General features: G+C 47.7%; 10 protein-coding genes across 10 annotated transcripts; 5 read left to right on the top strand and 5 right to left on the bottom strand.

Annotated features, from left to right (window-relative positions):
• Positions 1-13: 13 nt before the first annotated feature.
• Positions 14-721, top strand: ASPWEDRAFT_722635 (uncharacterized protein). Its single transcript, XM_040839238.1, has one exon. The coding sequence runs from the start codon at positions 142-144 to the stop codon at positions 532-534; it is 393 nt and encodes a 130-aa protein (XP_040684337.1). The 5' UTR covers positions 14-141; the 3' UTR covers positions 535-721.
• On the bottom strand, positions 202-3,443 carry ASPWEDRAFT_46282 (putative signal transducer). Its single transcript, XM_040836733.1, has 2 exons — positions 1,112-3,443; positions 202-1,053 (listed from the first exon to the last, which is right to left on the bottom strand). The coding sequence occupies exons 1-2, from the start codon at positions 2,994-2,996 to the stop codon at positions 593-595; spliced, it is 2,346 nt and encodes a 781-aa protein (XP_040684336.1). The 5' UTR covers positions 2,997-3,443; the 3' UTR covers positions 202-592.
• A 2,415-nt stretch (positions 3,444-5,858) lies between these two features.
• Positions 5,859-9,503, top strand: ASPWEDRAFT_120756 (putative RNA binding protein Jsn1; the record flags this gene model as incomplete). Its single annotated transcript, XM_040829012.1, has 2 exons — positions 5,859-6,097; positions 6,176-9,503. The coding sequence occupies 2 exons, from the start codon at positions 5,859-5,861 to the stop codon at positions 9,501-9,503; spliced, it is 3,567 nt and encodes a 1,188-aa protein (XP_040684335.1).
• An 855-nt stretch (positions 9,504-10,358) lies between these two features.
• On the top strand, positions 10,359-11,825 carry ASPWEDRAFT_120895 (MT-A70 family; the record flags this gene model as incomplete). Its single annotated transcript, XM_040829028.1, has 1 exon — positions 10,359-11,825. The coding sequence occupies one exon, from the start codon at positions 10,359-10,361 to the stop codon at positions 11,823-11,825; it is 1,467 nt and encodes a 488-aa protein (XP_040684334.1).
• A 667-nt stretch (positions 11,826-12,492) lies between these two features.
• ASPWEDRAFT_63139 (uncharacterized protein) lies at positions 12,493-14,400 on the top strand (the record flags this gene model as incomplete). Its single annotated transcript, XM_040838686.1, has 6 exons — positions 12,493-12,752; positions 12,826-13,335; positions 13,442-13,598; positions 13,703-14,035; positions 14,098-14,217; positions 14,251-14,400. The coding sequence occupies 6 exons, from the start codon at positions 12,493-12,495 to the stop codon at positions 14,377-14,379; spliced, it is 1,509 nt and encodes a 502-aa protein (XP_040684333.1). The 3' UTR covers positions 14,380-14,400.
• A 60-nt stretch (positions 14,401-14,460) lies between these two features.
• On the bottom strand, positions 14,461-15,681 carry ASPWEDRAFT_46276 (ubiquitin carboxyl-terminal hydrolase). Its single transcript, XM_040836732.1, has 2 exons — positions 15,494-15,681; positions 14,461-15,432 (listed from the first exon to the last, which is right to left on the bottom strand). The coding sequence occupies exons 1-2, from the start codon at positions 15,543-15,545 to the stop codon at positions 14,732-14,734; spliced, it is 753 nt and encodes a 250-aa protein (XP_040684332.1). The 5' UTR covers positions 15,546-15,681; the 3' UTR covers positions 14,461-14,731.
• A 321-nt stretch (positions 15,682-16,002) lies between these two features.
• ASPWEDRAFT_177305 (putative mRNA decapping hydrolase) lies at positions 16,003-17,162 on the bottom strand (the record flags this gene model as incomplete). The annotated part of the gene is made up of 3 exons (XM_040831639.1): positions 16,003-16,250; positions 16,317-16,973; positions 17,081-17,162. The coding sequence occupies 3 exons, from the start codon at positions 17,160-17,162 to the stop codon at positions 16,003-16,005; spliced, it is 987 nt and encodes a 328-aa protein (XP_040684331.1).
• Positions 17,163-17,840: 678 nt separating this feature from the next.
• On the bottom strand, positions 17,841-18,543 carry ASPWEDRAFT_32816 (ribonuclease H2 subunit C; the record flags this gene model as incomplete). Its single annotated transcript, XM_040833715.1, has 4 exons — positions 17,841-17,894; positions 17,946-18,166; positions 18,235-18,312; positions 18,387-18,543. The coding sequence occupies 4 exons, from the start codon at positions 18,541-18,543 to the stop codon at positions 17,841-17,843; spliced, it is 510 nt and encodes a 169-aa protein (XP_040684330.1).
• A 477-nt stretch (positions 18,544-19,020) lies between these two features.
• On the bottom strand, positions 19,021-21,950 carry ASPWEDRAFT_55184 (uncharacterized protein; the record flags this gene model as incomplete). The annotated part of the gene is made up of 6 exons (XM_040838165.1): positions 19,021-19,627; positions 19,706-20,027; position 20,283; positions 20,556-20,757; positions 20,809-21,747; positions 21,817-21,950. The coding sequence occupies 6 exons, from the start codon at positions 21,948-21,950 to the stop codon at positions 19,021-19,023; spliced, it is 2,205 nt and encodes a 734-aa protein (XP_040684329.1).
• Positions 21,951-22,177: 227 nt separating this feature from the next.
• Positions 22,178-27,300, top strand: cef1 (putative cell division control protein (Cdc5); the record flags this gene model as incomplete). The annotated part of the gene is made up of 10 exons (XM_040838685.1): positions 22,178-22,350; positions 22,409-22,442; positions 22,509-22,852; positions 22,903-24,859; positions 25,355-25,455; positions 25,541-25,568; positions 25,673-25,737; positions 25,798-25,832; positions 25,888-27,053; positions 27,106-27,300. The coding sequence occupies exons 1-10, from the start codon at positions 22,325-22,327 to the stop codon at positions 27,298-27,300; spliced, it is 3,951 nt and encodes a 1,316-aa protein (XP_040684328.1). The 5' UTR covers positions 22,178-22,324.
• Between the last annotated feature and the right edge of the window lie 446 nt (positions 27,301-27,746).

The raw sequence follows: 27,746 nt of genomic DNA, 5'->3' as shown, positions 1-27,746 counted from the left end.
ACACAACCAGTTCGCAGAATGCAACACTATAGCCCCTCAAGGCTACACAAAACAACCTCCCGCCATCTTCCGCTCTTCCAGACCGGATGGTGATCCACGGAATGGAATCTCTTCTATTCCAATTGGCTTTAGGGCTGGGAAATGAAGAAAACAATGGATGGATCCGGATTTGTGGGTACTGTTGCTTTTTCTGTTTTTCACTTTTTTTTTTTTTTTTTTTTTTCCCATTCCTCTTGCGTCAGTGTGGTGATGCTGTCCATGTTGGGGAATGAGGTCATTATCGTGATTGGCCTAGACATCATCCTCTGCGATTCTGGAATATCGTCGATTGAGCGGTCTAGAAATGCTAATGATGTGTTTGTTTGTTGTGCGTGTGAAAAAAATTTTCATCGCTATGGGGTCATTCTGACTGGGAATTTGCTCATTACTGGATGGCATCAGTATTCCAGAACATTGCGTTTTCTGCTGACTACCTCACTCTTTGGATACATCAATCATTATTCAAATCTACTCGACTCGACTCGTTCTTGTTAATACATCATTATTCAGTTGGGTATCCTAGTTATAATACAAATACTATGCAATGCACTTCTCACGCTGCATCAACCTCCATTGGATCGCCGCCTCCGCCTGCTACAGGGGTTGGTGTAGCTGCGACAGGCGTAGCTGCTACCGATGGAGCTGACCCTGCTGCTGGTGTAGCTGGTGTAGGTGTAGAAGCAGCAGCAGGCACTGCCTTTTTCTCCCCTTCTTTCTTGACCCCCTCCTTATCCCCCTCCTTTTCTGCAGAATCTGTATGACTGCCAGCTTCCTCTCCACCCTCCTTGCCATTCTCCTCGGCCTGATCCCCTCCCAGGAACCTCGCTGGTACTCCACGCGCTGCGACCCCGACCGGCCCAACGTAGCAGCCTAGCATTGGACTCCAGGCTGAACGCTGTGACGCAGTCCGTTGGATTTCGCGGTGTGCATAAGCATTCGCAAATGGGAGAGACGTGTCGGGGTCTCGATAACGCGAGGGAAGGGATGTGATGACACACAGTGATGATGAAATTTCTGTTGTAGTTCATTAGCTCGAAAATCCATCGAATCAAGGTCAAAGTGGGTCCCATACTGGTAAGTCGAGGAGGTTTCTTTGCATTAAAGTAAATGCTAAACTCGCGGCTCTGTGCTGTCTTGTCATCAAAATTCTCGAGGATGGTGAGATTTCGTCCGGTTTGTTCAATCACTGGAGGGGGTGGCGGCACTTCGGGTTGTGCTGCGCTCTCATTCGTACCAGCTGGCTGGTCGATATCCATCTGCATCTCAGACGTCGCGGGTTCTTGTGGTGTCGGTGTCGGTGCTGGGGGTTCCCCTTGCTGAGTGGTTGGAATAGCAGCAGTTGGCGCGACAGGAGTCGTTGTTTTAGGATCTGGGACAGCATCAGGCCCTGGCTGAGCTGTTGTGGATGGTTCAGCCTCTGGCTGTTTGGGACCTGCATCTTCTTTCTGCTCTGTTGGCAACTCGGTTTTCTGCTGCTCGGGCGCTGGCTGTGGCGTTTCTTTGTGTGCTTCTGGTGCTTCTTGTGTCTGCGGTGCATCTAGAGCTGCATCTGCCGATGGTGCTTTGGAGTTTTCATCACCAGCCGCAGTTTCTGTTGCTGCTGCTGCCGTCCCTTTTTCACCTTCTTTTTCTTCCTTTGGAGCTTCATCTGCTGCTTTACTCTCAGTTGTCATCGTCTCATTTTTTGTCCCCACTGTAGGGGGAGGCACCGAGTCAGATGTTTTTGTATCTGGTGCAGCACCGGCTGCAGTGGTAGATGGTTCAGCCGCAGCAGGAAGAGTCGGTGCCTCTTTTGCCGGAGTAGTTGAGTTATCTGGGACGGTCTTGGTGTTTTCGCCTTCAGTAGAACTCTTTTCATTCTCTTGAGTAGAGGGCTGGTTGCCAGGCTCAGGATTTTCTATCTTGGCTTCTGCTGTCTCTGGTTGGCCCTGTTTTTGCGTAGTTTCTCCTTCCCCAGACACTGCTGGTGCTGTGGTATTTTCCGAGGTACCTGTGGGAACCGCCTGCGAAGCAACAGGATCACCGGCAGCAGGTTCAGTAGCAGGCTTCTGTTCCGTCACAGTCTTGTCTTTGTCCTCCTTTTCAACTTTCTTGCTTTTCCTCCGCGTGTTCTCTTCCTTCTCCGGCTTCTGTGTAATGTCGACTTTCCCAACGCGCGTCAAACGACCATTGGTCCATGTAGCAAGGCCACTCCAATAGGACATAACCGGCCCTTCAAGACGGCGATTTTGAAGCGCTTCGATTTTGGCTTTTCTTTCCTCTGCCTTTCTCTTCTCCATCTCTTCCCATCGATTCAAACTCTTGCTATTATGTTTTTCCACCCTCTCGGCTTCGGCAAGACGCTCGGCCTGAGTCATCTCTTTCGGTTTAAGACGTGCCTTTCTCTTAGCTGCTGCCTCCATAGTTGCAATAAGTCGAATACGCTTCTCTTCACTATCTTTGAGCTTGGCATGTGTGACCTCCTTGTTCTGCATCGTCTGGCGACGAGACGAAGACCGCGTAGGACCGTCTTCGACTGTAGGGATCCACGAGATACGCTCTGATTTCTTCTTCGGTCGAGGGGCAGATTCTGCGGGCACAGCGGTTGGATCGATCTTGACCTTTTTGCGAAACGTCTTCATCCGTAGATCCTCATGAGCCCTCCGCTTCTTGCGTTCGGCCACAGCTTCCTTCTTTAGTTCATCCTCTCCTTCCTCGTTGTCATCCTGCGCATTTGGCCCTTGATCATCGTCATCGGAAGAGCTGTCAAGCCTCTCATCATCTTCCCCGCCGTCTTCCTCCGCATCCACGGAGAAGTCGTTGTCATCTTCAATTTCTTCGAAAAGAAGCGCAAGGTCGTCATCTGCTTCCGCGTCTAACAGAGCAGACATATGACGCCCTGCCGTACTTCGTTTCGCGCGTCCTTGAATGAGCGACTCCCCCGCCACATCTTCTGCTATGGGTTGATCCTCTGCCATGTTGTCTGATTTAATCCCTCGCCCTGTATTTTCCTATTGTAATCCGTCGTATTATTCAGTTGAAAAGTGGGGTTTCGTTGAATCGCGAAAAGGTGGTATGTCACGACACGAGGCGATTCGATTCGGCGTAACGAGTTATCGGCTCGACCAGGCGATATCACGCGGTTTCTCTGGAGATGTCATGCGTTGGATGCCCTTTTTGTCTCGAAGGGCAAGGGATTATGTTCACTTGGCTTGAAAAATTCCCAAGAGCGAATAAAGTAGAGAAGGAAATTGTTGTTGTACGATGCGTATCGGAGGAGCAATCAGAGACTCTGTGGCTTGGTAGAGAGGCGGTGCGGATGTAGTGGCGGTGATTTAGCCTCAGGCATGAAGAGGCAAGAGGCGATTTCAACATTCTTCAACGACGACGAATATTATTTGTTGAACTATATAGAGGACAGGACTGTATCTTCTTTGTATCTACGGGGTAATGGAGCTCAATATGAAATATTATTTCAATGATATGTGGTGATATCTTCTACTAAACAGTACCTACAGCTTCATCTCGAACTCATAGTGTAGACATGGCTCAACGTATGGGCCAATACCCTTTGCTATGGAAGACCAAGACAAATACAATTCCAATGACTGCCGAATAGAATTTCAGCCAGTTTCATCAAGAAATCCATTGTCACCCAGACAAAAACCGACAACCTGATAGACTCGACATTCTTCAGACCGGATTGGCCATTCATAAGCGCTGGCAAATGATCTCAGTTTCAGGTTTCAGGGGCAATTCCCATCATCGATTGATTTTCTGAATCAACTGTTGCCAAGACAAGAAAATGATATTGCAGATCTTGAATATTATCGTTGCGATGCTGGTTCGACTCGTCATTTTCTGACAAAAAGGGTCTCGGTTTCCAATACTTATCCAAGTAACCAAGTGCTGCATTTCATCATAGATTCATAATAAGGAGTAGCCACTGCCAGGTACAGAGTGCAGCATGTGCCTTGAGACCCATCCCTTGATATTCCAACCATAATCTGACCTGGTGTTTAGAGGTTGTCCCCTTGCATGAGCGTCATCTTGGAAAAAAAAGGGGGGGCGATTCCCCCTGGGGCTGCATGGCTTAGATAGTTACAGTATCACTGTATCTGTGAAACATCAAATCTCGTTGTTTGAATCTTTCATTCTTCAATCATGGTGCATGGGGTATGTTTGCGGATTGTTCAATCCCACGATGGAACATAACGTCAAGAGCATGACGGATCGCTGGAATGCGGGGTCTAGGTCGTGTCAATCAGACTCGAACAGTTTAATTTTGGGATGATTTGGTCGACAGTACCAGTTCACGGATCCGGGCTGTGACCAAATGGGGCGGGAATCCAGAGAGAACAGCCCTGTGGAGGATACATAGTGTGCTTATGGTTAGTATCACTATCTATAGCATATAGCATGGATAATTATACAGAGTAAGTGAGCCCCCAAATGCCTAGTTTAATGGGCGGTACTACGAACAGCCAATTGACTGCATATTCAACGGTTTCTACGGCGTACTCCGTGCACTGCTGAAACCTGGGTCGAATGTTCATCGGGATCAACATGAGTCCAAACTCATCGACCTGCCAATCTGGTCAGTCATTTGATCACATCCCTGGGGCAGAACAAGAGGGATCTGAGGGGCTGAACGGATGGTTCTTACTCACAATCATGAATTCGTTAGTATCTGAGCATGCAGACATTCGAGCTGGAGGAGTTGAGCAGAGTACAGAGTACAGACACCCATTCTATTTATTATCCACCATCAACCTCAGATAGTCAAAAGTATTAAAAGACAAGTGGTTACCATCACGAATGAATATTAAAAACAAACTTGAATCTGATGTCTAGATAGTGAAGCCTGAGTGGAAGTGAATACCATGTCATCCCCGGGATCCGGCAAGCTGCGCCCGCACCCGCAGAGGGCCTAAGGCAAGTTCCTTCGTCCACCACTCGAAGGCTTTTCCTCTTTTCCTCCCCATCTCAGCTCTTTCGCATCTCAATCCATCCCCATCCCATCCACCTCCCCCCTTCTTCCTTTCTTCTCATTTTGTGTCGAATCTGTTATTCTTCTCTTCTCGAATAATTTTTTTTCTTATCAATTTACCTTTTCTTTCTTGTGACGTTCGTCTCCGGCCTATTTTTTTTTTTATTTTTTTGCCTCTCCCCGGAGCCGCGCAATTCATTTCCAGCCACATCGATCCTTTTTTTTTTTTTTCTGATCCGTATTGATTGTCGCTTTCGTTTATCTAGCCCATTCGCTCGGTCATTCTCATCTCAACAACACCTTTTCGCCTCCTTCACGGTCTCTTGAGCTGTATTGAGCGACTTGGTGATCGATTTTCATACCGAGATCTTGTTACGAGTGGATCGTGGCGGCCATTTCTGGACTTCACCCCCAGGCACCTCTTTTATCCGGTGTGACCATCATTTATGCATAGCGGACGAATTGCTCCTTGTTGATATCGCTCTTCTCACTTCCGGATATCGGTTTCTTTGCTCGAGTCCATATATTCCTCTTTTCACCACACCATCCGGTAGACCCCGCCACGGACACTCTGGACACTCTGGCTGGACGTTCGGGATAACTGCTGAAGAGTATCACACAGTCCAATCGAAGGATATCCATTCCTGATTGGAATTTAATATTCCGAGAATACATATTGTTCCCGAGTGCTTGAATTGTGCCACATGGTTGTCTCGAGGCCGATCTCCGATTGAGCAGGACACCTATCTCAACAGACATCGTCATCATCCGATTTTTTATCTCATAAGGAATTATAGACTGGGAATATTAGAGTTCTGCCCTTCATCGAGGCAGAGGGATATAATTCATAATGTTACCGGTTTCACGATCTGATGGTCATATGAACCTCAACTACATCCCGACCACTCAACCAATGTCCGGAACGTCAACAGGCCGCAGCTCTCCGAGCGACTTATCTGCCTCGGGTGCTGGTAAATCGCCTTTCGGTCCCCCCAATGGACTGAGCAACGCTGCAGGATCTATTGGAAGTGCACGGTTAGGGGCTGGATCCCCTTCTCACGAACTGGGGGCTCGTTTGTATTCGAAACGGTAGGCGACCTCATTATCATGAATGCCTTGCAATAGGTTGGATGTCTGTCTGCTGACACCTGGTCTCTTTCTCCCCAGGGCACGAGAAATTCAAGCACAGGAAGGTGTGTCTCCAAGTATCTGGGGCCCTCCTACCAGTGGCCATTCAACCCCGTTGCGTGAAAACATACCCGAGTCTCCAAGCCAAGATGGCTTTCCGGATCTGATGCCTCCCCCCAGTAACACAATCAATAGTCCTGGTCGCAGAGCCAGAGCTGGCACCGTTCCCTCTCGGTTTTCGCCTGTCGGTACGCTCAACGACGTAAATGTTCAGCAGCCTTTTATGTCTCAATCTTCCCGCCCCACGCCATCCACAAGCCCTTTCCGTCCTCCGGGTGTGTCCGGAATTGATACTGGTGCTAAACCTGCGACCGCAGCTGGCAGCGGTAGTACGGGTAATATGTCGCGCCTTCGGGCGGGCTCAATGCCACAGCGAACCAACTACCTAGGAAGCTCGAGCCCCTTCGGTCCTTCCCTATTCTCGACTGCCTGGTCAACTGGACGGGATCGAGCATCGACCCTTACTAGTATTCGGTCTTCCGAAGGTCCTGCCTCCCCAAGCCAATCTTCATTCTCAAGAGATGGACTTGCGGACACGGACGTGAAGACCTTGGACTATTTGGGTTTGGCCGAAACCCCTCAGCAAGCACGAGCCACTCTTGTGCGACCATCTGTCGATGTTCTCCTTCAACAGCAGCAGCAACAGCAGCAACAGCAACAGCAAGCTTCTGCGCTTCCCCCGCTGTTGGCTGAACTGGCAATGATGAAGAACAACAACAGATTCCGGTCGTACTCTGTCAATGCCAAGGAAAAGTATGCGGATGATGAGGATCTGGAATACGAGAACCGCTACTCCCAGGTTCCTTCAGGCGCAGCTACACCTTCAGCGGCTGCAACGGCAGCTCAACTCGCTGCCACCCAGGCCCAGATCCATCAACACAATCTCGCTGTGCAAGCCTTTGCTAACCACGCATCCGTCAGCCGGCCTCGAGCTAGGACTGCTGGTATTCTGGAGGCACCTCCTCAGCGATCTTCGATTCGCAATTACCTCGCCACCCCTTCACGGCTCGACAACAGCTTCAGTGCAGCTGATCTTCACATTGCGGAAAATGGAGAATATGATGAGCTCTCTGAAGCCGTGCAAATGATGCACCTTGGTGGAGCTGCCGCTCCAAATATGGGTATCCGGTCAACTGGTGAGATAGCCGATGAAAACAACCAAGACGGCCCAACTCGAGCATTGTGGATTGGTAGCATCCCTGTGTCTACGACTGTCACTTCTCTCGAGGCCATCTTTGGCATGTATGGCAAAATTGAATCGACCCGTGTGTTGACCCACAAGAATTGCGGATTTGTCAACTTTGAGCGCATTGAGAGTGCCGTGCAGGCTAAATCCTTGCTCAACGGCAAGGAAATTTTCCCCGGTGCAGGACCTGTGCGAATTGGCTATGCCAAGGTTCCAGGAACATCTGCATCTGGAACACCCGGAGCCAATGGAATCCAGTCCTCGCCAACTCCTGACCCGAACTTCAAGTCCAACGCTGCTGGTGATGGCTCTGACAGGAGCGACGCCCTCGGTGTGAATGTTCCGCAAATACCAGCTCTCCCTGACCTTCAACCGGAAATGGCACAGATTGTTAAGGAATTTGGTGCCACCGATGATGAGTCTGTCAACATCACTGCGAGCATCCAGCGGGCAATCAACTTCCAGGCATTTGAAGATGAAATCCCCTCGGTTCCTGAACCTAGCCAGACCAGAATGTTTGACGCGCCGCGCCTTCGTGACATCCGAAAGAGGATTGACAATGGAGCTTGCTCGATTCAAGAAATCGAGGAGACAGCCGGTGCCATGCTCCCGGAAATTGCGGAGCTGGCTTCGGACTACTTGGGTAACACCGTTGTTCAGAAACTCTTCGAATACTGCTCTGAACAAACAAAGGAGCAGATGCTCATCCCAATTGCACCCCACCTTGGCGAAATTGGTGTTCACAAGAACGGAACTTGGGCTGCTCAGAAGATTATCGATGTCACCAAGACGCCATCCCAAATGAACATCATTGCCGATGCTTTGCGACCTTACACCGTCCCTCTGTTCTTGGACCAATACGGAAACTACGTCTTGCAATGTTGCCTGCGTTTTGGCAGTCCTTACAACGACTTTATTTTCGAAACTATGCTTAGCCGCATGTGGGAGGTCGCTCAGGGACGCTTTGGTGCCCGGGCCATGCGTGCCTGTCTCGAAAGCCACCACGCTTCGAAAGACCAGCAACGCATGCTTGCATCTGCCATTGCTCTCCACAGTGTGCAGCTCGCAACGAATGCCAACGGTGCTCTCCTTCTGACCTGGTTCTTGGACACTTGCACCTTCCCTCGACGTCGAACTGTACTGGCCCCAAGGCTAGTCCCTCATCTGGTGCACCTTTGCACTCACAAGGTTGCTTATTTGACTGTCCTCAAGGTCATCAACCAGCGGAACGAGCCCGAGGCCCGCGAAATTGTACTGAAGGCTCTGTTTTTCAGCCCCGGTGACGAAGTCTTGGAGAAAATCTTGAGTGACCAGACCTCAGGAGCTACATTGATTTTCAAGGTCCTGACCACTCCTTTCTTTGACGAGTCCATGCGTGCCGAGGTTGTGAAGAATGTTTCGAAGGTCCTTACCAAGCTCAAGGCTACTCCAAGCCAAGGGTACAAGCGCTTGATGGATGAGGTTGGTCTTTCTTCTCGCGGCGGTGCACGAGACCATCACCATGGACGGGAACACAACACGTCCAACTCTGAGAAACAGCAGCATCGCCCCACATCGAGGCAAACAAACCCGAACTACCCGTCACAGCCTGCTTTGGAGAGACAATATAGTGGACAGTTTGCTCCCAACATGCTGGACAGCACAAGGCCTATTCCCGCTGAGCAACCACCAGCTGCCTCGCCCTTTGATCCTTATGCAGTCAATGGACTCGGCCCAGCAGGTGCGATGAATCCATTGAACGGCCTCGGTGGAGCCAACGGTGCACCATTCAACCAGGATCCCATGAGCCAGCAGCAGCTTCAATACCAGGCCTATTTGGCCGCGCAGTCCCGGGGTGTCTCGCCTGCTGGTCTTTATCCGCCCCTGGGTAACTCCAACTTTGGATACCCGGGTGGATCGCCTTCTGTGGATAACCTTCGCCAACACGCTCCTCTTTCCACAGCTCCTAGTCAGATGAGTCCTGGCTCTATGCTCAACCAGCAAGCTTTTGCGCCCCAGCAATACAGCCCTGTCCTGAACACGGCTCAGATGTATCAGTATCCTCCTCAGTTCTATTCTCAGACGCAGCCTGTACCAGGGCAGCCTGCTGGAGGACGGCGTGGACGTGTGAGTCATTCCTAGAACTTTCGAAATTTGTTGTGCCCTGAAGAGGCTAATCTTTCTTATCCTCCAGCGTTGAGGCCCCCGTATGAATTTTAATTCGCCTCTTGACTTCATTTTACGTGTATAAAGTTTTTCTTTTCTTTTCTTTTACTTCTGGAATACAAGAGGATAGTCTGGCTATTTGCGTGAAACGACCATATAACCTGGACCGACGCTGGATCGTCTCGGAAAAGGGAAAAGAAAGAAATGGATAGTGGGAAAAAAGTATTGCAGCTTATGTTTGCTCGGTGGCACTATGGTTTATATCTATAACGAGGGGTTCTCGAGTGATTTAAACCACAATCAACCCGTGATTGACCGTTCTTGGTCATTATCTACGATTTTGTTGGATATGTTAGCAATGGTTATTTGAATTTTTTTTTTTTACTTGCTTGAGAAATTTTTATTCTTTGTATTACTGTCTGGGGCTTCGTGCGGGTTTGGCGTAACCATGCATATGTAACGAATCTCTTTCCACACTGATAAAGCGAAGCCTTTTTTTCTACAATAACGCCAGTCGTTTTTGTCAATTGTTGCTATGGATGCCAGTCAAAATATATCAAAAACCGGTATTAGATGCTATTGATGAATCGAGTTAGGCAAGTCCTCATGGTGATGAATAGTAGTTTGTTTTATAAATTTACTTGAATTACTATAATTATAAGTACCCTTCTTAACTCGTGCATAATCCAATACCGACGTTGTTTGTTTTCGTCACTCTTCTTGTGCTCATCCCACCAAGCAAAGTCAACCTCGGCCTTTCCTCAAAACCCACCACCATCATGCATCAACACATCCACGAACACTGTGGGAAACATCCAACAAATGACTGCAATGGAGGAAACTGCCATCCTTTATCATAACAATGAGAGAACGGCTTTTCTAATCGACATCCCCGCTTCAATCGCACTCGCACAGGAACTTTCCCCCGTGCAGCGACATTCTCACAATGCAGACTCAACAACTGCAGGCCCTACTGCAGCCAAACGAAGCCACAAAGGGCATATTCTATCTTCACCGCCATTGGAAAAACCTTATCCATCGACAACAGAGCCCAAGACAGATTCTGCGCGGGCGAAAGTGCTAGAGAGAATCCCCGTCGCTGAGCAGGTCTTCCACGCTGGGATTGAGTCCCTGGTTCAGGATGGACTGAGAACAATCCACGAAGGGTACCAGGATGGTTCGTACTGGTGTTTACCCAGGCATGAACAGCAACTTGATGAAAGTCGATGGGTAGACTCACAGCCTGGTGAGGTGTCTCCCAAGAAGAGGAAATGGGCTCAGGGGCAGCTTCAGAGGGGCAAGGCACCGATTTCTAGCGAGCCTCAATCTTTTCTTCCAGGGGATTATTTGAATTCGCAGAATCTATCTCATGGTCCACCTGTGATATTGTCGCCGACATGTCTGAATGTATTTGAATCCATGACGGAGCTTCATGACGTTGTCGTGAAAAACACATCACCCAAAGCGGCAACCTTGAGCATACGCTGCTCCGCTATGTCTGGTCAAAGCAGTCATCGCTCTTTCAGTGTACCGCCGTTATCCAATCTCTCATTGTGCACATTGCCGATGTCAAACCCAGACACTACCTTGCCGAATCCAGTCCCTGGGTTACCTCGAAATCAGAAATTCAACCTCATATTGATGGATCCGCCTTGGTCCAACCGATCTGTTCGTCGAAGTCGCAATTACCAAACACATCCATACTTCGATATGGAGGCGTTCACAGAACGGATTCGGGATATTCTTCGAGTGCATCTGTATGATAATCATATAAGCCGACCTAATGATGCTCCGGAGGCTATTCCAGGCCAGAATGGAATCGATAAACAGAGTAAAGAATCTATAGCAGCTATCTGGGTTACCAATTCGGCAAAAGCACGAAAAGCTGCTTATGATGCCATTCAGGGCGCAGGGCTTGATGTTTGTGAAGAATGGGCGTGGATCAAGACCACTTCAAATGGAGAACCAATAGCACTACTCAATGGTATTTGGCGAAAACCATATGAAATCGTTGTTATTGGGAGGAAACGCCAACATAATCAAGGGGAAAGCTTCGACAATATCACCAGAAGAGTCATTGCAGCCGTACCTGACATTCATTCACGAAAACCGAATCTGAGAGAAATATTTGAAAAAGTATTCTTCACATCTTGCTCGATGTCCAACGATGATGCTTCTAGTGTCGGTGTGCCCTACTCTACTTTGGAAGTGTTTGCGCGTAACTTGACCGCTGGATGGTGGGCCTGTGGCAACGAAGTGCTCAAGTTCAACTCGGAGGAATGGTGGACTAAGGGCTAAAGAAGATCATATTCAATGATTGATGCCAGAAATTACGTGTCGACGGCCCCTCCCCTGTCCCTCTTCACCAATAATGGCCAGATATTCAGGTGTCCATTGTAAGAGGTACAGCTCTCTCTATTTCGGGATCTTGCGCCCAGATTTGCGTCATAATGGACAGGTAATATGCCTTTTGACAAGTGATGGCGATGTATATTACAACTGAATATGTTGTGGACCTGTGGACCTCAAAACTACTATGATCTTCACTCTGGATTACTGGAATGCTCTGCGTAACTAGGGGCCCTAACCCTGGTTATATCACATGTGCTTTCTCACATGTTCCATTGTCATTTGTGTTGAGCGGATGCCGCGCTAATACTCTCTTTTCAGATTCTTTTTGTGATCATTCACTTAAATCTGAGACTGTCCTTGGAATTTTCCACGGCCGGGTCATCAAGTGGAAGATCCACTGTTAATTCGGAGAAAAAGTGACCTACTGTAAAAAGTGGCCTGCCAACATGGCAGCCGACCTAAGCAAGCCCCTTGCGTGGTAGCTTGGGCTAGCTCTACATGGAGTAGTGAGCTCCTTGGGGGTGTCATTGGTATCATCATGGGGAATTGATCCCAATTTCTACCACCTTTTTATCCAACTGCATGGAATCAAAAGAATAAACATTTTTGAGATATGACTCGCGAGCCAAAGCCTTACAACGATCAAGAAAAGACGCTACAGTCTACTATCTCTCCTGATGATGAATTGAACTATGCTGGTCGTCCACCATGTTTCTGCAACACTCTCCACGAATGTCTGTTCGTGTTAACAGTCACGATGGCAATAGGACAGACTGCCTTCTTTTCTGGTGCTACCATTGGAATTACTGCATCGATTGGAGATGATTTGAACATGAATTCTGCTGAAATAACCTGGATTACGGCTGGCGCTGCGTACGTATCATCTGAATATACTTTGTAATGGAAGAGGTCTATTTGAATGGCACTAATATCAAAAGCTACATAGACTGACCAGTGGTGCCTTCATATTGACATTTGGTAAACTTGCTGACATGTTTGGTCGCAAGAAACTGTTCATTGGAGCCATGTCTGGTTTTACTTGCGCAGCATTGATCGCGGGATTTGCCAGCAATGCAATATTCATGGATGTGTTCTCCGGCATATTGGGCATATTCTCTGCGGCCATTGTACCCCCAGCCGTAGGACAACTGGGTGTGGTCTATGAGAAGCCTTCAAAACGAAAGAATCGCGCGTTTGCATGCTTCAGTGCCGGGAATCCCCTGGGCTATGTCGCAGGTATGATTGTGTCAGGAATCGCCTCCTACGCATACAACTGGCGTGCCTCGTTCTGGACATTGGCTGTCATATACCTCATCTTCACCGTGCTCTCTTTCTGGGTGTTTCCGGAGGACAACTTGAGGCATATTCCAGTCGACAGGGAATTACTCAAAAAGTTTGACTACCTAGGAACATTTCTGGTTATTGTTGGATTTGCTAGCTTTTCGGGCTCGTTTTCGTCAGTTTACTTCCTTTTCCTTGAATCCATGCCATTGCTTCAACATATTTTATACGATTGACTGTATAAAAGCTTTTCTGAACATTTGCTAATATGTATAATACAGACTCGTCGGCGATGCACCCCATGGCTGGAAGACAGACTACGTGATTGCACTCCTTGTCATCGGTATCGTTTTGCTCACATGTTTTCTCTACTGGCAATCTTTGACGGCGTACCCTTTGATGCCTCTGTATGTATGGCGAGACCGGAACTTTTCCTTGGTATGTTGTCGTTCTCAACGTGCTTTCCCGCATTGCTAAAAAGCAATCTACTCTCGCAAACCATTGTAGTTGAATCGTGAATGCTAATAACACTTATCTAACAGTTGATGTGCATCTTCGGTCTTGGATGCATTGGGTTCGCGGGTGTGACCTTCTGGCTTGCTCTATATTTGCAAACTGTCAAGCATGAATCTGCATTGCAAATTGCAGCTCAATTCCTTCCTCTAGTAGTAGCAGGGGTTCTGATGAACGTCATCTGCGGACTCGTCCTGCACAAAGTGAGCAACAAGCTGCTGATGGGCATTGGAGCAGTGGCATTCACTGCGTGCTTTCTCATTCTAAGCTTCATGGATGATAATTATTCTTACTGGGCGTTTATATTCCCAGCCTTTATTTTACTGGTAATCGGTTCTGATGTCCAATACAACGTGACCAATGTGAGTACTATCAACTGAATCGCCAGCATTGCCAACTTCGAGCTAATACGATGCTATTGCAGATGTATGTCATGTCGTATCTTCCTCCTGACGACCAATCCATGGCCGGTGGCATCCTCAACACCGTCAACAAACTAGGCAACAACATCGCCCTGGGTATCACGACTTACATCCACACATCTGTCAGGAACCAAACAAGCTCTGATTCTATCAAGCCCTACCTTTCAGTTTATTGGTTTTCTGCCGCTGCTACTGGGATAACCATATTCATGGTTCCATTTTTGACGATCAAGACGCAGGGCGTTGTCGAAAGGAGCGATTTGGAAAGTTCGCAGACGAAATGAGTTTAGAGTGTGAGGATGTGTCGCCACATGTGTATCTGGTATACTGCATATAGATTCCAGGGAGATACTTCTATAATAAATGGTCTTTTCCGGAGATGTTATCATATGTAAAGAGAAGTGTGAACACGGAAAGCCTGCAGCATCTCTAGTCACTCAAGACGAATTGAAGTTGCAATTTCAACTATATAGCCCAAACGCCATATCTATCTGATGGATGTTTTAACTCCGACTCCCTAGGCTCAGGCGTGTTGCAATTAATATGACCAAGCAGCGATATATCACATTTATAGACCGCACCAAAGACCAAATGTCGTACAGTGGAAGAAATGGCCAGTCACAAGAAAAGACGAGATTAGTCAAACAAAGGGCCCAAACTAAGAAGGCTGAACCGTAAATCCGGGTTCCCACCGGCACTCTCAGTCTGCAAGAACCTCCTCACACCCAGACCGAGGGCCTTCTCACTCAACGCATCCTCATCTTCGGCCAATTGTCCTCTGTCCAACGGTCCCTTCCTTCGTCCATCCAACTCCCACAACCGCCCATCTAGTCCCTTTACAAACGCCACAAAATGCAAGTCCACATTGTCTTCTGCCTGCGGCGCCGCGGTATCACCCAACTTCGCTGCATCTGCATGGGCACTCTCGAGCGCCTTGCTCTCGTATAGCAGATCTGCGCGCTGGATGGGAGCAAGAGGCTCGGCTTCGCAGAGGAGTGTATCGAGATCTGAACCGGGGAGGACATTTTTGCGGGGCTCGCCGTTGGAAACGGCATGGAGGAGGCCGATGAGTCCGCATGCGTTTCGGATGGTTTGTTTGAACCACATGACGGGCTCGGAGGGGCCGGAGCCTGTGTATTCGGAGAGGGTACTGTCTTCTTTCACGCGGGAGGATTCGTAGGTAGGGGAGACGGGGAAAACGAGGAGGAGGGCGTGGGAGGGACGGGGGACGAAGGCTATGAGGTCGGGCTCGTCGATCGAGAAGACGTCTGTGAAGCCGATGGTTGGGGGAAGACCAAGTTGGTGGATAAGGTGGGTCATCACTTCAGGGTTATTTTCTAAAATAGGTCAACCATATTCTATAGATTGGAACGATTATCAAGAAGAGGGGAAGCATACCAAGAGGCACGAAAGCCTTGTTCGTGTTGGGGGCATCTGCATGGTCTGCCATGGTAGTGGATTTGTGGCTGAATATTGATACGAATATGGAATATAAATACAGAGATGTCTGATAGTTAGATATTATGCGATAAAGGGCTTAATCCCGAGAAACCAGCAGTGGTCAATAGAGTGATGGAGTGTTGCAAGCTGATGGTTGGATCTCCGCCGCTGGTGAGGGGTTATGTTTGGTCCCGCGGGGTAAAAGCAGCAGTTCTTCCGCTTGACGAATAGCGAGGGATAATACGTAGCAAAAGCACAACATAATTAATCAATAGTGTGGTTTGGATTGATAAATAGTTATAATGTATTATATGGTTTATGGTTTATTGTACTCACAGTGGTTGTCAGTAATGATAAAGCAACTCTAGTGGATATAAAAGCTTTCATTCATTGTCACCGTAAATCATCTCCACTCTAGCTTGCTCTATGAAGCTCAAATACTCTAAGCTTTATACATGTGTATATGATTATTTCTCAAGAGCTGGTTTAGTTCCTTGCTTCAAGGGCCCGTAAATGTTGGTCCATAACTCATTGGCCTCACCCAGGAAGTAGGTAAGACTGACATCTGCCATGCTCGCGTCATCATCTCCGTCGATGGTCTCCAGCTGAGAGATGAGATTCTCCAAGCCAAACGCTTTCCCTGTAGCCTGTGTGGCGCCCGCCTCGAGCATCACGTTGACAATGTGAATATGGAAATGATAATAGGTTGGCTGGTCTGTAATCATTATAGATTCCGGCATCAGTGTTTTTTTCAGAACGCAGATGATGGACTGCCACTTACAATGCACGTAAAGTTTAAGCTGGTCTTGCTCTAGGTCCGGGTACATTTTCACTGTTCCCTCAAGTAGCCGTTGTCGAAGATAACGCAACCAGGGGATATGTCTCTTCTTCAAATCACGGAGACTCCAAATATCGCGGCGCTCGACAAGGGCCAACAGATGCAGCGACCCCATAGTCTTTCGATCCCAGTTGAGATCAGGAAGCATCAAGAATCCATCCTCTGGCCCATGTCCCGCATCTCGGAGAATCACGTCTTCTTGTTCAGTGCGGCCTTCAAGAATATTGAACACCCAGTTCAGTCTACCTTCCTCCCTTTTGGCACTCATGTATGGCCGAATGTAGTCACGGTAAATCTGCGGTGTTTCGGTGACCATCCGGACTACTTGATCGGAATATTTCTTGATGTGTTGCTCAGTGCACGGCCAAATGAGGTTCAGTTTGAGGTCAGCCGATTGTTCTCCTCTCTCGTCTACCCCAGACGATGCCAGGTACCACCGGTAAATGTCATTGTCACCCAGATTGTTCACTCGAGTAATTGCTGCACGGAATGCCCTCAGAACCTCAAGGGATTCTGTTGCGAAAGCAGCTCGTTCGGCGATGAGGATACCCTGTTTCCCATCGATTGATCCTAGCATAGCAATACGGCGACCAGTCTGATCTAAAAATATCCATTAGAACATGTCATCCAAGACAAGATATAAAAAGAAAAGAGAAAAAAATGATCCTCGAGATCATTGCTTGCAATCAAGGGAAGCGGGGTCTAACCTTGTCTCAGTAACTTGCCGACCTCGAACTTTGAGATCAGTGCCTCGGGGGCAATTTTCTCATCATGGCTAAGATCCTGCATAATGAAAGTAGATCTCCAGAAGACAATGATAAGGATCACTATGAGAGATCAAGAGTGTTGGTTTTTACCCCAGATGTCCAGTTTCCTCGGCAGAATATTTTGGGCGGTCAAGGCCTTATCAGTTCATAGCCCCTCCTACTCCTGTATATCAATTCAAATAATGACAGTATGGGCTCTTAGGATTGGGTTTGTTTGTCTAAAGCATTGATTCAAGTTCGTGTGGTAGCTATATATGAAAAAAGGTATGCATTGGGCCGGTTCTCCTCTAGATATCCAAGAATTATCCGTATGCTGTTGTAGCAGTTTGTCATGGAAATCTTCTTTGGTAGATACTGGGAACATGGACTGATTTCCTTGTTTTTTGGCGGTATCCATCGTCTTGGGCAAATCTGTATAGCTCTGTTTTTCCACTCTTGCCCATCTCTTTGAGATGTGCTGCCTCAGTCACAGAAATCAAAAACATCCCCCATTGACTGGGATTCAACCATCAAAGTATATCGAATCTGATTTCCGGTATTTACTTGGTCCATTTGTCAGGGGAGCCCGGGTATCTCTTCGGTATAGGTTTTAGGGGAATAATGCATAGTTCCCCATGGTCCGGCAAACGTGGCCCTCAGTCAATCCCCAGACCAAGACTAGACAAGAAGCTAATCATAACTCATCGTGTTTTCAGCAGCTTCAAGTCGACGCTTTCTTTTCGCTGGCTTCGGCAGGGGCTTGGTTCGAATGTATCTAGAGCACGTTGTCAGCCTTGGATAACAGGTCAAGCAGCAATTTACATACAGCTTCAGCCAACTTGATCCACTCCTCCACTCCTTTGACGAAGCGGTCATCAGCAGCAGGCGCTACTTCATGACCCCAGACCACAAAATCATCAAAGCTAGCTTGTTGCTCCAGAATCTTAACGGGTTCTTCTGGCTCAACTTCGACGACATCGTCTGTCGATAAATCATTGTTTTTCTGCGATGATGGCAGTAGACATTCTGTTGGTGTTGCGATGATACCTAGAATGATGGTGGCATGTGGTTAGCTAGGATTGTAATATGGGAGATAAAATTGACCATGCACTTACCCTTATATCCTTCCGGGATTGCTACACGTCTACCCCGTAATCTGCGACCTCTAAAGTGCGAAGTATGCACATCACCATCTATATTTGTGTGTCAGCACCTGGCATGCTCAAAATTAGAGCAATTGGTGTCTCTCCAATCGTGGTGCTTCTACCTTTCTCGTCAGATTTAGGAGTCCAATGACGCTCGAGCGATTCGACTGGACCATCGTAATGAATTCGACAAGGGAGGATATTGGGGGTGCAACAATTTGTGGATGCATTGTCGTCAGTCCCAGAAGACTGCGTTGGTGATGGCTGAATGGCGAACATGACTGGGAATCTGCGTATGCGATTCGGGCTTTCGAGAGGACAGTATGCTTTCTGCAAACTTGTGCAATGAGAATTTCGTTTTATAATATGATAAACTGGCAGCGGAGGTTCACAATTTTGCGAATGAATAGAATATTGTCTTGGTTTTCTTGATCAAGGGGTGAGCACAATATGTCCAAGCCTTTGGTGTGGTAGTCCGGAGAAGACGCGACGCGTTGGCCGCGTAAAGTGGAAGAAAAGCGATCATCCCGCAGTCGCTCTTTTAGTTTCATTCTAATGTCTCTCCGAACTTTTTTATGATGCTGAAGCAAAACGATTTATTACCTTGTTAAAAACGTATGCAAGATTGAACATGTATCTCGTGATTTGGCTGTCTATAATTTTGTGTGGTGTTCAGAAAATCTCAACACGAAAGATGTACATACAAGCTGGACATGAATTTTTGGGTATATCTAAGTAGCAACTGAAAAGGCCATATCACCTCTTACGGGTCTTCTTCTTCTTCTTTTTATTTTTCTTCTTTTCTTCTCCATCCTCGGTTCTCTCGACAATAACTCGCACCGGCCATTTCTTTGCATGCTCCCGCTCAAAGGCCTCCTTTTCTCGTCGATATAAGAGCATCGTAGCCCTAGCATCTTCTGCACTGGAATGTGAGCCTTCTTGAATAGTCAATCCTAGATACTCTGCAGCAAGCATCTTCAAACGAGGAGAGCCACCGCCTGCGATCTTCCGATACGGGGGGTGTTTGCTTGTGTCTCTGATATCACGCTTGGGATGACCTAGAAGAAGAGCATCCAGATCATTACTGACTGCATGTCCAACAAGTATTCGTCCTTCGAGGATCTCCGCGACATCTTTCTGGGCCTGTTCGAGGGACCGGGCTTCCACCATATGCTTCGGGGCGATACCGCTCACATGTGTCCGCCAATCGGTAACCATTTCCTTGGGTCTGACAAAGGAGTCGTATACTTGTTCGCCGTTGAAGTTGACAATACTGACACGCGCAAGAGCTGAGTCGTTATCAGGGTTTGGGCCGACCCCTACCATTTCGCAGTCTATCGCAACATATTTGCCTAATTCCGCGCTGTAAAATTGTTAGAGGCAAATGACAAACAAGAAGTAAATTCAAGAAAAAGACAGAGGGTGAGATAGCTTCACTAACGTTTTGGAACGGCCCTCATTGACTTTCGCATCTCGTGATTGTACAGGGACCGGAGCCAGAGAATTTCTCCGCGAGCTGGATTTAACGGACTCCTGGGCAGCCTTTTCCTCTCCATTTTTGGATGCTTCAGACATCTTTTTCCTCTTGAGTGATCCTCGGTTTCGGTCGAATTTCTTCTTGTCGTCTGTTCCCTCCGGTTTCCTCTTCTTCACTTGCCCATTCTGGGGTTCGCGATCGGATGCCTTGCGTTTGGTAGAGGTGGAGGTGGAGACGTCGTTCTTTTTCAACGTCTCCTGGAGTTTTTTCCAATTGCTTGAAAGGCCTTTGAGTTCCATCCCAACGAAAAAATAGCTATCGTATCATCCTGGGGCTCTGCGAATTCGAGTGGAAAATATGATGCAGAGGAAGACGGGCAAACGGTTTGTCAAGCAAATATCCGATGCCTGCGCTAAAATTTCGGACAACTTAAATGGACCGACCCACTTGCGAGTCAGTCTCGAACATAGAAGTATGCATTCGATATGAAATATGAAGTATATTGGCTCATGAAAGATGAAAGAAGATGCAATATTTCTACTCTTTACATTCAAGAATATTAATAATCATTTCTATAGAATTAATTCTTCTTGGTTGAGTTAACATTTCGAGACAGTAACCATGTATGTACTCCGCACTGTCATCTCCCTTAAATGCTGAAGGGATTTGAGATCTAACAATTAATCGTTTCATAATTTCAGGCATGAAAAGAAAATTTTATGTTCTAGACCAACCATATTACATGAAAGACGCCTTTGGGGAAGATAACCAGGGAATATGAATTGAAAAGCAACCAACTTTATGCGCCTGGGACCTTGAAGTCCTTGTAAGTCCACTTCTCTGTAGCCTTTCTTTTAGCCTTTTTGGCCTGTGAGACTGGCTTGCGAGACTCTAGCTTTCCTTGCACCATCAATGTTCTGAACCGGTCGTCTAGAAGATTGCCCTCAGGCTTGAGCAAGCGCAATGAGTCTTGAAGCTCATCCGGCAGAACAACCTCGAGCGGCTTCTCGGGGACCCTATTGTCAAATTAGAAAAGCACATATTAAGGATGGGCGCAAAGAACTTACGATAGCTTGCCTCCCAAAGGTCTCCGACGTAAAACTGTATCATCACCTTCATCAGAAGAATTGTTTTGAGGGTTCTGTGCACGTTCCAGTTCTATCTCGTCGGCTCTCTCAGCAATTGTTTGTGCTTGGTCGGCTTGGTCTTCCTTTTTCTTCATTTGTGCCTCCCACTTGGCTTGCCTTTCAGCTTCCTTGCGTCTCTTGATTTTGTTTCTTTGTGTCTTTGTCTTCCGCTCTGGTCGTTTCTTGTTCAGCCATTCCGGCTTTTCATACTCGCTTTCAAACCCTTCCCACGCGCTCTCGTCATCCGATTTCACCATTCCATCATCATCCTTAGCCTCAGCGACCAGGCGTCTTCTCTCTTCCTCCTTGCGCTCCTCTTCCAGACGCTTCTTTTCGGCTGCGACTGCTTTCTCTCCCTCCTCTTGCAAGAGGTGATCCCAGTCTTCGAATGCTGGATTGTAACTTATGCCAGCCTTAGGAGTGGTGACTGATGGAATCGGTTTACCATTGGCGGCTAAAGAAATAGGCGCTCTTCTCAATGTATCAGGCGCAACCTTCGGCTTAGGCTTTTCCAGGTAATCGAACTTGGGGTCGTCCAGTGGTGTTGGGTCTTCTGCATCGGCCCAGGGATCGTAAAGATCACCCTCCCCGACCTTTTTGGCAGGTGTCCCATCCTTAGCCACTTGCTTCAAGCGCAACCAGTCTTTGCGGCTGACCCAATCGCTCTTATGCTTTTTGGTCTTCGGTTCGATGACACCATCCGTGACGTTGGGGTTTCCTCGTTTGCGAGTATCCACGCCTGGAATAGCAGACCTTTGTGCCAGAATCTCATCTGCCTTCAAGGGCTTATGCTTCTTCTGATATGCCTTCCGAATCTCGGGTGCGCCCGTTGTATCGATTGTGAACAGTTCGTCTGATGGCTTTTCGGCCACAACACCACTAAAGCACACAAAAGTAAGCAAGTTATCGCAAATTATAATGTGTTAAATATGAACAACGGGCAATTACCCTTTGATTTCTTCATCCTTCAAGAGACGGAGACCTTCTTGGACTTCCGTTACGTCCACATTTTTTCTCCAGGCCTTCTTGCCTTTACGGGAAGGTTGGTTGAATTGTTTCGGTGCCTCGATCGTTGAAGACATTTTGCAGACTGTTTTGTGAAATCCCAACTTTGAGCTGGAAACTTGGGTTTCACTTTTTTTTTCTTTTGCGCCGATAACAATTTGAAGATTTCCGCAGCTAATCAAATTCTGGACCCGCTTACCTAACTTAGCGGAGCGATAATATGGCGGCTATCGCGCTAGAATTTTGCGGCTATCGCGACAGACCAGGGAACGCCGCATCAAGACTCTCCGTCTGTGAGCTCAATCTTCACTCATGTCAAGCCGAGGTCGACGTTCGCCTCTGGAATTTAACACGCATCAGCAGTATACTTCCTTCCTGCCCAAATAATTAAATCAGACTTAAGGGGCCAATTTAATATTGCGAGAAGCAGGGTCGCGTTGAATCACGCGCCATGCCCGTGGTCAAAGGAGGTGTTTGGTAAGAGCTTCAGCGACTTTCGGTATTCGCAATTGCTTACATACTGATTGATGTACAGGACGAACATCGAGGATGAGGTGCTTCGTGCAGCGGTAAGTTTCAAGGCTTTCAGGCAGAGTTTTCTTGGTCATGATATGTGCTGATGAACATTTATATAGGTTTCCAAATATGGTCTGAACCAGTGGGCGCGAGTCTCCTCGCTTTTAGCGAGAAAGACCCCAAAACAGTGCAAGGCGCGATGGGTAGAATGGCTTGATCCCGGCATCCGCAAGGTCGAATGGTCGAGAGAGGAGGATGAAAAGCTGTTGCACCTGGCAAAATTGATGCCAACACAATGGCGCACAATTGCCCCCATCGTGGGAAGGACCGCAACACAGTGCCTGGAGAGATATCAGAAACTACTAGATGAAGCCGAAGCTCGTGAAAACGATGAGCTGGGACTGGGAGGTCCTGAAGGTGGAGAGACGGCCGCGCCGAGTGCAGACGACGTCAGACGGTTAAGGTATGCCGTTGAAACTAGGTCTGCAAATACTCTTACTAAAAGCTATATAGACCTGGTGAATTAGACCCTGATCCTGAATCGAAGCCAGCTCGCCCCGACACTATCGACCTCGATGAAGATGAGAAGGAAATGTTGAGCGAGGCACGTGCACGTTTGGCAAACACCCAAGGAAAGAAGGCGAAGCGCAAGGCTAGAGAACGACAGTTGGAGGAATCGCGCCGGCTTGCAGTCCTCCAAAAACGCCGTGAATTGAAAAATGCCGGCATCAACATCAAAGTTGTTACTCGCAAACAGGGTGAAATGGATTACAACGCCGACATTCCTTTCGAGAAACCGGCAGCGCCTGGGTTTTATGACACCATGGATGAGGAAGCTCGGAATGAACGACAACGTGAAATGTTTGATCCTCGGAAACAACAACTTGCAAATAAACGAAAAGGAGATCAGGATGATGATGCTGAGCGAAAGAAGAGAAAAGGCGATAAAAATGGCAATGCCGCTGCATCTGCTGCTGCTGCGAGAGCTGGTCAAATGCAAAAAATCCGTGAAGCAGAGCAGAGCAGCAAACGGCGCGCACTTGTCTTGCCATCCCCGCAAGTCAGTGAAGGTGAAATGGAAGATATCATCAAAATGGGGATGGCTGGCGACAAGGCTAGCAAGCTTTCTGGGGACGAAGAAACTACACGAGGTTTGATTGGAAACTACACTTCTATGGTGGGTGGGACACCGATCAGAACACCTCGAGCTCCCCCAGAAGAGGATCACATTGCAAATGAAATCCGGAACATCAGAGCTTTGACTGAAACTCAATCATCATTGCTTGGAGGAGAAAACACCCCTCTTCATGAGGGAGGCTCATCTACCGGATTCGACGGTATCGCACCTCGACGGCAGCAAATCGTTACACCTAATCCCATGGCTACCCCCTTTCGACAGGCCAACGGTGTAGGTGCAACACCGATGCGAGGTGCTGGACCTGGAGAAACCCCTCTTCGTACCCCTCGTGATCATTTCGCTTTGAATAAGGATATGGAAGGCCAGCTCATTGGGGCCACGCCAAGAGATATTAAAATACATGAGAAGTCTATGCGCCAGGACATTCGCAGCAAGCTTTCTGCGCTTCCAAAGCCCAAAGAAACTGAATGGGAACTGGAGGAGCTTCCCTCGGAAACTGCAGAGCCAACTTTATCTACGGAGATCACGGAAGAGGATGCGGCCGAGCGTGATAGAAGGGAAAACGAGGCGCGGGAAAAAGCTGCTCAGGCTGAACTCAAACGGCAATCTCAAGTCTACCAACGGGCATTGCCCAGGCCAAGTGTCCTTGATCTCAACGAGCTGATGCAACGGGCCTCCCAAGTCATGGATCCTATTGGTGGCATCATTGCCAAAGAGGCCGCACTCCTCATTGCTCATGATGCCCGGAAGTTTCCTATTCAGGGTGCCAAGGTCGAAGGAAAGGCACGGAAACTAGATCGGCTTGATGATGGACTGCTTGAAGCAGCCCGTGCAGCCATTGCGACCGAGGCTTCGGGTGCTTCTGACAAACAGAAAGAGTGGCAAGAACTTTTTGACACTTGCTGGTCTTCAACCCGCACCGACTCGTTGCCAGGTCTTTCCAATTATGTTGATGATGAGGAAGAGGATGCTTATCAACAAGAACAGCGCATGGTCGGCGCGTTTGACAATGTGCAGGCCTCTTTGCTGGCTACGGCCGAACGCGGTAACAAGCTTGAGAAGAAGCTTGCCCTACATTATGGTGGTTATCAGAACCGTGCAAAGATGCTTCGAAATAAGATCATTGAGGCCAGCACTGCTCTAGAAAAGTCCAAGGATGAGTTGGATGCTTTCCGTACCCTTCAGATCTCCGAGGAATCGGCGGTTTCCAGAAGGCTTGAGAAACTGCGGGACGATGTGGCTTTTGTTTCGAGAAGGGAACGTGAGGCCCAGGAAGTCTATAGAGGCCGAAAGGACGAGCTCGATGAGCTTGTTTCTGGGATGGGCGCAATAGTTAATGGGTGGCATTGAAGCCACACGGCCTAAGGCCCGGTTTCATTTTTCCAAATCATGTTAATATCCCCATTTCTTTTTATGTTACTTTTGACAAGCGCCCATTTCAAGATTGATTGACTCCGGTTGTTTTCTTTCCAATGTTGTACAACTAAATATTTTCTGAATTTGTTGGAGACGAACTACAGAACATTACAATGAACCTGCGAGTGCTGCATGAGTTATGCCAATTGTCCAGTAGAGTTGAAATTACATTTGAGTATCATTGACGTAGAAATATTGAGATGCTGATTGATGATGTCGTGAATGAATGCCAACGGGAAACGCTGGGGATATGGCCAAAAGCGGATGGCAAAAAAAAGTTTCAACCTCCAAAGGCGGTCGCTGGAAGACTCCCTCCTTCATCAACCACCGCGTCCAAGGCTTACAAAATTCTGTCGCATATATCGACAACTCCATCTTTTTCATCATCAAAAATCAAGCAGACTCATAGAGAATCGATTTTCAAACACCATGGGCGTCCGGGATGCTCACGGGGAGGCCACGGGGACGCCAGACCCCGTTGAAAAGGGCTTCGCCACCCTCAATACCATAAGGTGAGTCGTAGAAAATCTGCGAAAAATTATTTTTGACGTCGCGAAGTCAGGTTTTATCGGTCGCGTGTACTAATTATGATGATAGGATCGGTGTCAAGGCCATGGTGCAGAAGGTCAGTTGTTCAGCGGCCTGTTCAAGGCGAGGGCCTGTTGATATAGAATCACGTGATTGTATAGCATGGCGACGATGGAGACTAACAAGCCGTTTATTTATTAGGATGGTGAACTACGAAAAGCAGAAATATTGTCTATAAAACAACGCAAGGATGGGCCCGCTTTTTAGTAAGTTTTTGGCTCTTCTCTGTTCCGAGTATATGTACTTCATACTAATCGTTTCTTCAGCGTCCATTATGTCGACTTCAACAAACGTCTTGATGGTATATCATGCTCTACTTTTCTTCCCAGTATAAGGATGCTAATGATTTTTTTCAGAGTGGGTTGCCGCAGCAAGAATTGATTTATCTCACGAGGTTGAATGGCCTCAGCCCGAGAAGCCTGAGAAAAAGAAGACTGGCGCTGGTAACAAAGCACCTAGCAAGAATACCCAAAAGCGACCAAGAGCCGACAGTCGTGATGTTTCGGCAACACCAGATCTCCTCACAGGCAAAAATGTGAATATTGGAAAGGCGCAACGTCCATCGAAAGCAGGTGGGAAAGAAAACCGTGGCGATGATACCCCTGTGAACCTGTCTATGATAGGCTCCGAAGTTGTCTCTGTAGATGGTACTCCCAAGCCAGAATCTGAAGATGTCGACATGATTGACGCCACTATATCTGAGGCAAAGGCCATTAAAGAGGAAGAAAAGGCCCAGGGGCTCATGTCACGAGAAGAGGAAATCGAGAGGCTGCGTACAAGTGGCAGTATGACACAAAACCCGACAGAGATTCACCGCGTGCGTAACCTGAACCGTCTACAAATGGGCAAATTTGATATCGAGCCGTGGTACTTCTCGCCATACCCTGCATCGTACTCTGACGTGGATATGGTGTACATTGATGAATTCTGTTTGAGCTATTTCGACAATAAGCGTGCTTTTGAGCGACACCGTGCTAAGTGCACCCTGGTTCACCCTCCGGGAAACGAGATCTATCGTGATGACTACATATCCTTTTTTGAAGTCGATGGTCGACGTCAAAGAACCTGGTGTCGTAATCTGTGTCTTCTGAGCAAATTGTTCCTGGATCACAAGACTCTCTACTACGATGTCGACCCTTTCCTTTTCTACTGCATGTGCACACGAGATGAAACTGGCTGCCATCTGGTTGGCTACTTTTCTAAAGAAAAGGACTCCGCGGAAGGCTATAACTTGGCCTGTATTCTAACACTCCCTCAGTACCAACGCCGCGGCTTCGGACGGTTGCTTATCTCTTTCAGTTATGAACTAAGCAAGCGAGAGGGCAAGCTTGGCTCTCCAGAGAAGCCGCTCAGTGATCTTGGGCTGTTGGGTTACCGGCAATACTGGCGAGAAACTCTCGTGGAGTTGCTCGTGGAACCAGGACGCGAGTCAATGAGCGAAAATGAACTTGCTATCTTGACATCAATGACAGAAAAAGACGTTCATGAAACTTTGGTCGTCTTTAATATGCTCAGATATCATGTATGTTGCACCACCCTGAACTCTGACATCCTCTTGTTATCAATCACATTAGCTCCGTGTTCGTAAAATGTCGCTAACAGCTTCACAGAAAGGAAACTGGGTCATCGTGTTGACCGATTATGCCATCGAGGACCGTAACAAACGATTAGAGAAGGAAAGAGTCAAAGGCTCACGCAAAATCGACCCCGCACGCCTTCAGTGGAAGCCACCCGTTTTCACTGCATCTAGCCGGACATGGAACTGGTGAGAAGTGCATCTGTCCATCAGTGTATGGAGGCCGGTTTTACTTTTAGCTCTCTTGTGCTCACTTGTTTTCGCGTGTGGAGTTCTGGTTGATTTTACCACTTACCACGGTGTTTGGTTTTCTTCCCGCTTTAGGTTATGTATACATTGGTCTCTTTTAAGATATCAGCATGGGCGAGGAGCGGTGTTCTTGTCATTTCCTTCTTCTTCTTTCTGGCTGCATTGGGTTGGGCCGGAGTTCTTGTTAAGCAATACCTGTACTGCGGATGAAAAGCATGCAATGCAGACCAGGATACCAGGCTTTATCATATTTACTTTTATTTCTCAACTTCATAACCATATGCTGCTGATTCCTCGGGGTCCCTTCTGCAATAGCTTGCAAATTTTATTTAAAGAATCCATAGAGGTTACCTAGCTTCGAATTTTTCATTTTATTTTATTTCAAAAGAA

Source organism: Aspergillus wentii (assembly GCF_001890725.1).
Source record: "Aspergillus wentii DTO 134E9 unplaced genomic scaffold ASPWEscaffold_9, whole genome shotgun sequence".
NCBI classification, from domain to species: domain Eukaryota; kingdom Fungi; phylum Ascomycota; class Eurotiomycetes; order Eurotiales; family Aspergillaceae; genus Aspergillus; species Aspergillus wentii.
Note: the sequence above shows the minus strand (reverse complement) of the source record. Positions and strands in the feature narration are given on the sequence as shown.